General features: G+C 36.1%; 1 protein-coding gene across 1 annotated transcript in view; it reads left to right on the plus strand.

The window, feature by feature from the left end:
- The window catches only part of RhoGAP68F (Rho GTPase activating protein at 68F), a 132,491-nt gene that overhangs the window by 85,900 nt on the left and 33,213 nt on the right, over positions 1-13,378 (plus strand). Inside the window, exons 6-7 of the mRNA XM_090380518.1 lie at positions 4,876-4,962; positions 12,663-12,761. Of these exons, the coding sequence (XP_090236644.1) occupies positions 4,876-4,962; positions 12,663-12,761 (186 nt within the window). The remainder of the gene's footprint in view (positions 1-4,875; positions 4,963-12,662; positions 12,762-13,378) is intronic.

Below are 13,378 nucleotides of genomic sequence, written 5' to 3' on the forward strand. Positions count from 1 at the left end.
TTGGGGGTAGTTGTGCAGGCAGATATGAAGTTCTCTGAGCAGTGCAGACAGGCTGCAAGAGTAGCTCATGGAGTATTGTCAATGATATACAGGAATTTTTCCAGCAGGGATAAGGAAGTGATTATTCCCTTGTATAAGGCAATGGTCAGGCCACACCTAGAGTACTGTATACAGGTCTGGAGGCCTCATTTCAAGAAGGATGTAGAACTGCTGGAACAAGTACAGAGAAGGGCAACAAGATTAGTGAATGGAACAAAGGGGTGCTCTTACGAAGAAAGGCTTAAGTTTTGCAAATTACAGTGTCTGGAGACTAGGCACCGGCGAGGTGATCTGATAGAGGTGTATAAAGCCTTGAATGGTTTGAGCATGCTCAATGCTGATGGGATTCTTTCTCTTGCTCACAATAATCACCTGAGAGGGCTTAAAATCAAATTGAAGAAAGATGGATGTAGGATAGACGTGAGGAAATTTGCCTTTAGCCAGCGGGTAGTTGGTTGGTGGAATAGACTTCCATCCCTTGTCGTGGAAGTTGATAGCCTAAAAAATTTAAGGCTCAGCTGGACAGGTATTTCGAATGAACAGAGGGGTGAAGTGGAAGTGGTTATTTTTTATTTATTTATTTATTTATTTTATTTTTTTTTTTTTTGTCTGATGCTGCATAAGCTTGCTTTCTTGCATCAAATGCCTCTACTAATGCTAATGCTAATAATATTCACTACATATATACTCTCTTAAAGAAGCACAATACATGTTTCAAATTTGGCGTACTATGAAGTGGATCTAATTCGATATAAATTTTTAAAAACCTTTGAAAAGAAGTGAATAATAGTATCTAATATAAGACGTATGAAAATAAAGTTCCTGGACTGGTGCTGTTTTGGTCATGTTCAGTGAGCTTGAAAATAAATGGATGTGATATGTTGTAATTCAAACTTCCTCCAACAGATAGTGGTACAGAGATTGTGTTATAGGCTGACAGGTTGCAAGTAATAGCTAATTTCATTAGTAGAGTTAACATTGTGTCATGATTTTGCAATGGAACAATGAACAAATATCAGATTTTGCTTTAAACTAGTAAAATCTGCAATAGAAATATATAAAATGTTAAAATTTTTTAAGGTGATGAAATATACCAGTGTGTTTGATTAGCAAGATACCCTCAGAATGGCTTATGAGATGAATATGAATAAGGAAATAATTTATCAAGTTCTGCATGAAGATTTACGGAAAAGTCTGTATAAAATTTGTGCCATAGCCTTAGTGGATGAAGCAAAGCAATGAAGATTGTCATAATGTGAAGACTTCGTTTAGACTTTTCAAGACAATCCTAATTTCATCAAGTGTATTGTCACTGGAGATGAGTTTTGGGTGTTTTGGTATGACCCAGAGATGAAGTATCAGAATATCCAGTGGACTTCAAAATCATCAGCAAGCTCTAAAATGTTTTGTTTACAGAAGCCCAGGATCAAGACAATGTTGATCTTGTTTTTGAACAAACAGGGTGTGATTCACAAGGAATTTTTACCCGAAGGGGAGGGGGAGAGGGAGAGAGTGAGTTCTACTTTCATGTGGTAAAGCACCTGAATGTAGAACTCGCTCTTAATTAGAAAATACTGGACATGTAAATATCCAGTATTTTCTAATTAAGTAACTTTTATATTCACTTTATGCATTTGTTACTTTCATATTAGTTATACTCAGTTTTCATTATAAGTCTTAATAAATTTTGAAAGAGCTGTTACCATTTTAAGTAGAACTATATTCTTTAATATTTATTATTCTTACATTGCCAGACTAATAAAGTTTCAGTTGTTTCAATGAAGTTTCAGTGATGGACAAATGAGCATAAGTTTCTGCATTGTATCTGTATAGAGTAATTTTTTTGTGTGTGTTTTTTTTTTAAATATACTTCTGAATTGTTTGGATGTGAAAGATATTTTCACTTGAAAAAAAAAAATAAATAAATAAAATAAAAGCTGTGCAGTCAAATTTTTAATTTAGTTCCATTATATTTTAATTAGTATTGCTTATTGTAATTTATCCCCTTCTGCTGAGAAATTTTTTTTGTTCCCATGTAATGTGTCCTGTATTTTTATTGAAACCATCCAGAGTGCCTACCTATTTTTTTGCACTTTAAGGAACAGAAATTAAGGTGTTAAATATGTGCTAGGAGGAATGGAGTTAAAAGTTGTCCAGGATGAACAAGACTTGGGGGTTGTAATTCAGTTAGACATGAAATTTTCCATGCAGTGTAAACAGATACTAGGAAGGCACGTGGTGTTCTGTTTATTATATATAGGTCCTTCCACAAATAGAAAAAAGGATGTCATTATTCCTTCGTGTAAGATAATGGTGAGACTGCATTTAGAATATTGTGTTCAAGCTTGAGACCCATACTTGAAGAAAGACAACTTCTAGAAGGGTTCAGAGAAGGATAGCCAGATTGGTAAGGAATACTAATCGAGGTCTCCACATGAAGAACAACTCGTAAGATGCAGACCAAAAAGTTTGGCAGCTAGGCATTTCGGGGAAGTAGGGGACCTGATTTGGTATTTAAGGCACTGAAGTGAATCATTAAAACGACTGAGGTAAATAAAGTGAGTGAGGGAGATAGAAGAGAAATAGTAGAAGAGAGAAAAACTAGGGGGCATAGATATAAAATTTTGGGGAATAAACGGAAGCCTGGATCTTGTTAAGTTACTTTTGGAAAGCGTAGGTTGTAGATCATTGGAATAAATTGCCTACCACAGTGATCAAGGCAGATTTTTTGTTCAGGTTTGAATCAGAATTGGATTGGCACTTTTATGGCAACTTAGAAAAAGTCCACTTCCTTGCATCATTTAGCCATTGTTAATACTAACAGTAATTTTGAAGTAATTCATGTGAATATGTGTGGAAAGGTAGTTTCAAATAAATTGAACTAGAAGCTGCCAGATATGTGAAACCGATCACTGCCTGGTTTTTCTGAGATCATCTGGTAACCCTAATGAGGAGAAACTTGGAATGGTAACTACATACCTTATAGCAAGACCTCTCTAATATTTATGAGGCTCTGAGAGAGGGAAAAAATTAATTTTTACAATTTCAAGCAACTCTAGTGAGTTGCTAACCATTGTAATAAATTGTGTACATGATTGTTGAGGTCGACAGTTGGAAAAATTCAAAAGCAAAAGCCTCTGGCATCCTTGCACCATTGCACACACTTGTATAGTGAATACTAAAGTAAAATAAGGTGTATGTGCATGTACACCAATGCTAGGAGTTTGGTAAATAAATTTGAGGTGTCGGTCAAAACATCAAAGGCAGATATTGTTGGGATATCAGAGACGTGGTGTCACACAGATATAAGGAATGCAGAACTGGAATTTGGGGAGTACAATGTGTACAGGAAGGATAGACAAGATAAGAATGGAGTAGAGGTTATACTATTAGTTAAGAAACACATAAAATCCAAGGAAGTACAGCCAGTCGACATGGCTGGACAGTGCAGTGTCGAGTCAGTTTGGTGTGACATAAGCACTGGGAAATCAAAATTGAGAGTAGGAGTGTGTTATAGGCCTAATGACTCTGATGAGTATAATAAACTACTTTACAGGGAAATAGTGGGCCAGTAAATCAGAGAGTCTTATAATGGGGGATTTTAATTTCCCAGATATTGACTGGAATTTGTGGGTTGGTCACTCACACACACTAGCAAGTCTTTTGTAGATTTATTGGATGATTGTTTTCTACAGCAGCATGTTCAGGAGGCAACTAGAGGGAGTAATACTCTTGATCTGATTATCAGTAGTGATTCTTCATGCATTAAGAATCTGCAGATAAAGGAACCACTAGGTGGCAGTGATCACAGTGTGCTGAAGTGGGATTTGCTCTAAGAGGTAACTACCATCAGGGGGTAAAGGGAAGGGTTTTTGCTTTTGTAAAGGCGATTACGATGGTCTGAGACAGTATTTAAGTTCTATACGGTGGGACCAACAGCAAATTCAAAATGGGAAGCATTCAAAGAATTAATCTTGGAACCTACTAGACTTTTCATACCAACTAAGAAATATTGTTCACGGATTAGGCCTAAATTGATGTGAGATGAACTAATGAGACATGTGACTGAGAAGAAAAATGCATGGGATACATAAATTACCAGATGACATGGACGCCTATGATAGATATAATCTGGACTGTAACCAAGATACAGGTGCCTCTGTAGCCAGGTGGGCAGGAGCAGCAGTGCGTAGCACACGCTTCTTGATTAGACCGGGGTTCAAGCCCGTGCCTAACAAATATGGAGGATGCGGAAAGGTCAGGGAATGACCACCGCATATTCCCGGAGCAATATGGCCTTAGTTGCTAATGCTCTTAAAAACCAAATAACAAACAAACCAAGATACAAAGGAGGTTAGACAGGCAAAGGCAGATTACAAGAAATCTTTGGCAAAGGATGCAAATAAAAATAGCAAAGAGTTCTTTACTTAATGTAAACTCTGGGAGAAAGGGGATGAATCAGATTGGTCCACTTGATATCGATGGTTCATCTGTTGATGATCCTGCTCAGGTAACTAACAAACTAAATGAGTGTTTTGCATCTACATTCACATGTGAGGAAAATCAGGTCAGTGACATAGACCAAGGTTAGACTTGGCCCATGCCAGTGATTTAGGAACCCCTCATTTCTTTCCATAAATATGATAATTTGAGATTACATTCAGATTTAGGTTATTGGCATGGGCCAAGTCTAACCTTGGTCTATGTCACTGACCTGATTTTTTATTCTACATGCTTGTTAATGTCCATCAGTTTGTACATATTGAACAATATAAAATTATTTTGAAATATTAGATTGGATTTTATTGATTGTGGCTATATTTTAATTTCAAATAGGTACAAAAAGAACCTTAAAGCACTTTATCTAGTCCACCCAACCAATTTTATCCGGATTGTTTACCAGTTGTTTAAACCAATTATCAGGTAAGTGGTGCAAACGTCTTTTCTTTTATATAATAATGGCAGACATTTCAGTTGCTGCCATGCTGTTTGTTACATTACAAATTCTTCAAAATGAGATAATTGTTATTATTTCTAATTCCATAATTTTTTGGTTTTCAGAATAGATGAATTACAGAATTTGCATATTTCTTTAATCATATTTCTTTAATCATGGCTGCCTTTAGCCAGCGGGTGGTTGGTTGGTGGAACAGACTTCCATCCCTTGTGGTGGAGGTTGATAGCCTAAATAAGTTTAAGGCTCAGCTGGACAGGTATTTTGAACGAACAGAGGGGTGAAGTGGAAGTGGGTTTTTTTTTTTTGGCTGATGCTGCATAAGCTTGCTTTCTTGTATCAAATGCCTCTGCTAATGCTAATGGTTTTTTTTTTATTTTTTTTATTATTATTATTATTATGAACACCCCAAACACAAGAGGTATTAGAACCTATACTATAGTACTTAGTACCATGCTAACAGAAGATATATTGTGAATGATGTTACCGTCCTGAATAAGGTAAATGTTGGAAGTGATCACAGAATGGTAAGATGTACACTTGATATAGATGTAGGAAAGGAAAGGAAAAAACTGACTCGAGTAAATAATACAAAGGTCTTTGAAATAACAGAGGAGGAGAAAAAGCAGTATGTACTGGAACTTAAGAACAAGTTTGAGCTTCTGCAGACTGCTCAGGACCAAGATATCGACGAGGAATATTACAACTTTCTGAAAGTGATAAAGCCCAAGAAACCTATAGGGAAACAGAAATCCAAAGAAGAAAAAATTAGTCAAGAAACACTTGTCATGATGAACCAAAGACGACAAATGAAGAGCAAGAAAAACACTGACAGGGAGAAAATTGAGTATACTGAGTTATGCAAAGCCATTAGAAAGAGACTCAGAGAGGACATAAGAAGATTTAACACAAGAAAAGTAGAACAAGCATTAAGGAAAACAAAGGATTTAAATCAGCAGCCATGAGCAGTAATACAGAAAGACAAATGATACTGAAACTGAAGAATAGCGATGGTGTACTTATAAACAGCAGAGAAGGCATAATTCAAATAGCAGAAGACTACTATAGAGAATTATACAAGGAGCGTGGGAATGATACCAGCAGTGGGGAAGATGGATTGCAAAGTAGCAACACATATGACATACCCGATATTCTTCCTGATGAGGTAGAACATGCATTGAAGAAAATGAAGAATCGGAAAGCCCCGGGGGAAGGTGAAGTTACTGTAGAGTTGTTAAAATTGGGAGGAAGAGACATAACACAAAAACTGGCAAGGCTCTTCACAAAGTGCATTAGAAAAGGTGTGATGCCTAAGCAGTGGAATAATGCAATCATAGTTTTGCTGCATAAGAAAGGAGATAAATCAGAAATTGGAAATTATAGACCAATTAGCTTGTTATCCCATATCTACAAGTTGTTCACAAGGGTCATTACTAACAGATTAGAAAGAATACTTGATGAGAATCAACCAAAAGAGCAAGCTGGCTTTAGGACAGAATTCTCAACTATGGATCACCTTCACGTAATATCACAGCTAATGGAGAAAGCGAATGAATATCAAACACCATTATGCCTGGCATTTGTGGATTATGAAAAGGCATTTGACTCCATACAGCATAAGGCAATGTTTCGGGCACTGGAAAGACAAGGCATAGATACCCCTCATATTATGATTTTGAAGAAAATATATGAGAGTGCTACATCCTTTATTAGACTAGACAAAGACAGTAGGAAATTTAAAATCGAGAAAGGAGTTCGACAAGGAGACACAATATCTCCGAAGCTGTTTACTGCTGCCCTTGAGGAAGCTTTCAGAAGATTAGACTGGTCGCAGAAAGGAGTCAATGTGAACGGAGAGTACCTAAACCATTTACGATTTGCAGATGACATTGTGGTCATAAGCCACGATCCCAAAGAATTAGAGGAAAATCTTAATCAGTTATGCACAGTTAGTAAGGATTTTGGACTAAAGATGAATATGGCTAAAACAAAAGTAATGATGAACAAGTATGCCATGGAAAGGGAAATAATGATTGAAGGAGCAGTAATTGAAAAGGTGGAGTCATATACTTATCTGGGACAAGTTATTAGCTGTAATAATGATAAATGGCTGGAAGTCAAGAGAAGAATAAATTTTGGATGGATAGCATTCAGGAAATATAGTCACATACTGAAGAGCAATACAGGTGACCCCCGCTTAACGCTGATCATTCGTTCCAGAAAAACAGAGCGCTAAGTGAATCCGCGCTAAGCGAGCACCGCTTTCCCATAAGGTAACATATGTATTTATGAGCTGCGGTCTGTGCCATAGTATATTTCCTAATCAATAATAAACAGTAATGAAAAGATGCACAAATGTCGGTCAAAACATTTAATATTCAAATATTTGCACATATAAAATATTCTGCATTACATACGTATAATTATGTGGTAACTACTTGCGTATCAAAAGTAAACTTAAAATTCCAGTTAAAATAATGAATTTAATTGATTTAATATAATGGATGAATTTAATCATGAAAAATGTGTCTATTTTGAGTTGAACTTTGGCCCTCTTCCAAATAAACTAAAAGGGGTATTAATTTTAAATGGCCTGCAGCGTTACCACCCAACAATAAAGTCAACTAATCCTTCGCCGCTTTGAAACTTGGCATGTTTTTTGTTCTTTCAATATGAAACTTCTTTTAGGCATTTGTTTCCACAAAAGTCCTGTTTTATCTATGTTAAAAACTTGTTGAGAAGTATAACACATAATACCCCTCTTCAATAATTTTAACAAGTTCTTTTTTGAAAGTTTCGGCTCCTTGATCTGCACTAGGCTTCTCCCTGGATTTTAAATCTATTCTACCAGCCCTTACCAGATTTAAATGGTTCCACATTTTTTTTTTTTTTTTTAGGCGAGTTTTCTTCAGATCATCATATTGGCTAATCTCTTTCTCTCTCTCTCTCTTTTTTTTTTATTTTTAATATTTAACTTAACTGAATTCTGCATGGAATATTATCTTCAATAAAATTAAAGTCTTTCCATTTCAATCCTAATAGCCGGCCTAGTCCTAGTTGCTTGCAGTGGAACAGCTATCTTTCCCGCTGCTAAAATTAATTCTTTATTTTTTTATAATTTTTCTTACAGTTAAAGTTGCAAGTCCTAAATTATGGCACACATCCGCTTGTCGTTGACCGATATCGATTCACTTCAAAACGTCTAATTTAATTTTCAAATTCAGTCTTTTTCTTACATTTATAGTCTTCGTACTGCGCCCAGACTTTGTTGCTTTTTCATTCCTATCGGTCATTATTAGCTCTTCGAAAATGTAACCGCGTTGGTTGAATTAATTATGATACAATGTTCAAGTAAACTTTCCGTTACGCATGATGTCTAATACCGTACTGAGTGATGACTAGACTTCGGATAAATGCATATAACGCAAATATTACAAGCAATATACTTGATCATTTTTTAAAATGTTGATCTCGGAACTACGTAACAAGTCACTGTACTGCAATTAAATTAGCGTGCGAGAAAATTTCACGGAGCGTGGGAAAATTTCTCAAGTCGGCGTGGGAAAAGTTTTAATGCTGTTTTGCTATTCATTTTCAAGCTATCGACTCCATCAAATGAAACGATTTCGTTAAATATGCCAAAAATGCAATCTGTAAAAGAGCGTTATAGTGATCTGTGACAGCGTTATAGTCAGATACGGGTTATAATATAAGAACAGCGTTATAGCGAATCCGCATAAAGCGAACCACGTTATAATGGGGGCCTGCTGTATCCCAGTTTGTCTGAAACGTAAAATAATGAATCAATGTATACTCCCCACCATGACTTATGGAAGTGAAACTTGGGCACTCACCAAAAGAATGGAAGAGAAGCTAAGAACTACACAGCGAAGAATGAAACGAATTATATTGGGAATCAGACTGTTAGATAAGAAGAGAAACACATGGATTAGGCAGCTAACTCAAGTAAAGGACATTCTTATCAAAACTAAAGAACTAAAATGGTCTTGGGCAGGACACATAGCTCGAAGACATGATGACAGATGGACTAAGAAAATAACAGAATGGTACCCAAGAGGAGCTAGAAGAAAACCTGGAAGACAAAGGCGGAGGTGGATAGATGAAATTCATGAGTTTTTGAGTAGTAAATGGATGGCCAGTGCTCAAAACAGAAGGAACTGGAAAGTTGCTGGAGAGGCCTTCATCCTGCAGTGGATTGAAAATGGCTGATGATGATGATGACCATGCTTGGGTTGAAGTTTGAGAAGATGAAAGAAGATATTTGTTGACATTAAACTTGTTGAACTTCTGTTAGACTGTAATTTTCAGGAAATACGTACGAAGGAAGGTTGTTCCAGATAATGGCAGTTGAATGAATAAACTAGGAAGATGAAAAGTTGGTTCTGTGAGTTTGAAGTTGGACAGTAAATGGATGTTGGCCTGTAGTGGCACGTGTTCAGTCTGTTTTGAAATAGGGAGCGGGAATTATAGAAGCAAATTCAGAAGAACAGTGCCCATGGAAGTATCTGTAGAAAATGCATGCAGCAGAAACAGTACATATATGAGACAGCGAGTGGAGAGACTCTAATAGAGATGAATCATTAATTAACCTAACTGCCCTCTTCTGAATGGAATCTAGAAGCTTGAGAGAGGTTTTGGGGGCACTGCCCCAGATGTGGAAAAATATTCCATGGTAGGGTGAATTTGCAATTTGTACAGAGTGAACAGCTGTTTGGTAGAAAAGTAATGCTGAGAGTGAAAGAGAAAACAAAGTTTTTTTTGATGCAGAGGAAGCAATATATGTAATGTGGTTGTACCAAGAGAGAGATTAGAAATCAAGGTAATCCCAAAAGAGATATATCAGCTTGCCTAGAAATCAGAGTGTCACCAAAGATAAGCATAGGGATCCTTTTTGTGAGATATAAGATAAGGCTGAGTTTTATAAGGATTGAAATCAAATAAGTTGTCTTTGCCCCACTGGAGAATTACCTGGAGATTGGCATTTAAAGAATTGGTAGCAAATATTTGAGAAGTTGAAGCTGATTGAGCAGGGCGAGGTTTCTCAAACTGGAAAGTGGATTGCAATGTGTTATCATCGGCAAAATTATGGATAGAAATTCCAGTCAATGGAAGAAGGTCATTAATATACAAGAGGAAAAGAGTGGGGGGAAAGAACTGAACCTTGGGGGACACAGCATTAGTGGAAAAGTTAGAAGACAGAGAGCCATCTACCATCACTATCAGTGAGCGATCAAAGAGAAAACTGGATAACCAATTACAAAAAACAGTTGTCAAACCATAAGATGAAAGCTTGTTTAGTAGACCTTTATGCCAAACACGATCGAAAGCCTTTGAGATGTTAAGAGTATCTGCTTGTGTTTCACCATACGTTTCCATTGAATTTGTCCATGAATGGGTAACATAAGTCAGAATTATCACCAGTGGATCGACACTGACGGAATCCATACTGGCGATCATTGATCAGACAGAAGGTTTCTAGGCAATTTAAGAGTTGGCGGTTAATTAATTTCTCCATTACTTTAGAAAGAGTAGAAGTAATTGCAATGGGACGATAATTGGATGGGAGGGATTTGTCACCTTTTTTAGGAACTGGCAGGATATGAGCAAATTTCCAAGGCAGAAGGAAAAACACCTTTGGAATAAGAAAGTGAAAAAAGGTGGCAAAGAACCCGAGTAAGTTCAGGAGTGCAGGTTTTGAGAACAAATGGAGAAATATCATCAGGACCTGCAGCTTTATTAGCATCAAGAGTCGTCAAAATCGTTCTGACATCCTTTTGATGGAAGACCATAGGAGGCATTGAATGGAGCATGTTGTGGAAATGGTGGGAGGTGTTTTACCAAGATTATTAATAGATGAGTTGGAAGAAAAATGGGATGCTAGCAGGTCTGTTTTATCCTTGGCTGAAATGACAACAGAACCATCTGATTTTGACAGAGGTGGGAGCAGAAATTTGCTAAATTTGGGGCCAATAGCTTTGGCAAGAGACCAAAATGCTCAGCAACCAACATTTAGGGCAAGAAGCAAGTTTTCTACTCTTAAACTGTTCGAAATCTAGTTTGGACTGATTAATAACTGCTTTATGTTTGTTGTGATCTTTAGTTGTATTTAGAAAATGAAACTGAAGAATTGGAAACAAGCCAATTATGATATGCAACATTCTTTCTTGAACAGCCTTAGTACATTTATCGGAAAACCAAAGTTTAGATAAAGGACGAGATTTTAAAGTGGAGTGTGGAATAAACGATTCCATTCCTACAAGAATAATTTCACCGACACAATCTGAGCAAATGTTGACATCAGAAATTTTGAAACAGTAATCTGACCAAGGAAAAGAAGAAAAGAAAACTTGCAGGTCATCCTATTTTGCATCCTTGTAATGCCAAACAACACGAGGTTGGGAATAGCCATGAGATAAAAGCTCCATTGGAGAAGAGACAATCACCAAGTTGTGATCTGAGGTGCCTATGGGACTACTCGCTTCGACCGTGTACTTAGAGGAGTTGTTTATGAGAAAAAGATCAAGCGTGTTGGCCATCTATTTAATCATGTTCTTGAATGAAACATTTTCTTTATGTATGATATCCATCAAAAATGAGTGATTGCAAACACTTCATACTCTGATAGTTACTTTAATAAGCATAACATTACAAAATCTATTCTGGGCTCATGTTCACTATTAATGGCCAGCTGTTTCTCAGTGTCTTTGAGGGCAGATTTTGACTGCTGGAAATCTTAGAGTTGTATGTAACTATTGTTGAGGGTGCATTTGGTCCTTGCTTCTTTTTTTATGGACAGTAATGCTTTTCCTCCTCCTTAACTTCTCCATATGGCTCATTTGCTTGATGAGTTTCTGGAGAGGAGAGACATCCAGAAAATGAATGGGCCACCAAATTCCCATATCTGAACCTTGTAAAACCTGTTTGGGATTTTTTTGGGGTGGAGAATTGCAAAAATGTCATCCCCACTTCTACCATCAAGAACCCTATATATATGAGCTAAACTCTGCTTTTCAAAAAAGGAATAGTATTTATTGCAAATTCCCATGAATTACAAAAAAATGTTCTGTTATACTCAGGCATGACTACATGGGTCAAAGGAGTTTACAGCTAATCATTTTGACAAGAATACAGACATTAACCATAATTTGTAGTCACACGAGCTTGAACCATAATCAGCTTAAATGCTGCATTATTGCGCTGCTATGCTGTCCACTTGGCTATGTCAGGCTTTTGTTGGCATCATTAGGGCTTTGGTATAAGAGTTTTATTGCAGTGAGGAATGATCACATATCTGTAAATCCTTGCATAAGCCATTGTTTATGATATGAAATTTATATGCTTTTTTATGAATTAATTATTCTTTTAAGATATGCATGTTCATGGTCTTTGTAGGTTTTATTAATTTATGAGTTATTCATTTTTCGTTTATAGCTGTCTACACAGCATTTTATTTAAATTCCAACAGGTGGTGATAAGATATTTTAAAATGAAATTTCCTTAACTATTGCACCTGAGTGTATTCAATGATTGATATAAATACTGAACTGCTTTTTATTTTATATAATCCAAAGTTTATGCATTTACGTTAAAAAATTTTTTTTCTTAATGTATGTATAATTTATTGGTTATTTGTCAATTTTTTTTTTAGTGCAAAAGTTGGTAAGAAGGTGATGTATGTAAACTACCTCCATGAGCTCAAACAACATCTCCATTTTGAACAATTAGCTATTCCTAAACCTGTCTTAGAGTAAGTCTTTTTATTCTAAATTATTATTTCCCAGAATAAGTTTTCTTTTCTTGAACCAGTATTTCAAAACATTAAGTATTTTGATAATAAATGCTACTCTGTGTTACAGTAGAAGGAATAAATGAGGAAGAAGAAAAGTTGGTTTGAGTTTGGAGATTGACAGTGAATGGGTGCTGACTGTTTGCAGCACATATTCAGACTGATTTGGAAGAGAGTGGAAGAATTACAGATTAGAATTACAGTTTAGAAGAATGGTACCCATGGAAGTATCTATATAAAAGGCATGCAGCAGAAACTGGACACCTATGAGATCGAGTGAAGAGATTTTATAGGAGACGAGTCACTAATTAACCTGAATTCTTGACATTTTTGAATGGAGTCAAGAAACATGAAAGAGGTTTTGGGTGTACTACACCAGAACAGTATTCCAAGGTGGGGCGTATTTGAGATTTGTACAGTTTTTTTTTTTTTTTTTTTTTTTTTTTATAGGATTTCTTCCTTCAAAAAAATTGTCCCCAAGAGACAGAAAAATGTGATGCAGGGTAGCATTTATTATTTCAATCTTCATTAAAATATAACCCTCTTCTTTTATTTAACTTCCTAAATAAGATATAGAA

This window comes from Mastigoproctus giganteus, chromosome 8 (genome assembly GCF_048544385.1).
Source record: "Mastigoproctus giganteus isolate SK-2022 chromosome 8, ASM4854438v1, whole genome shotgun sequence".
In the NCBI taxonomy this organism is placed as follows: domain Eukaryota; kingdom Metazoa; phylum Arthropoda; class Arachnida; order Uropygi; family Thelyphonidae; genus Mastigoproctus; species Mastigoproctus giganteus.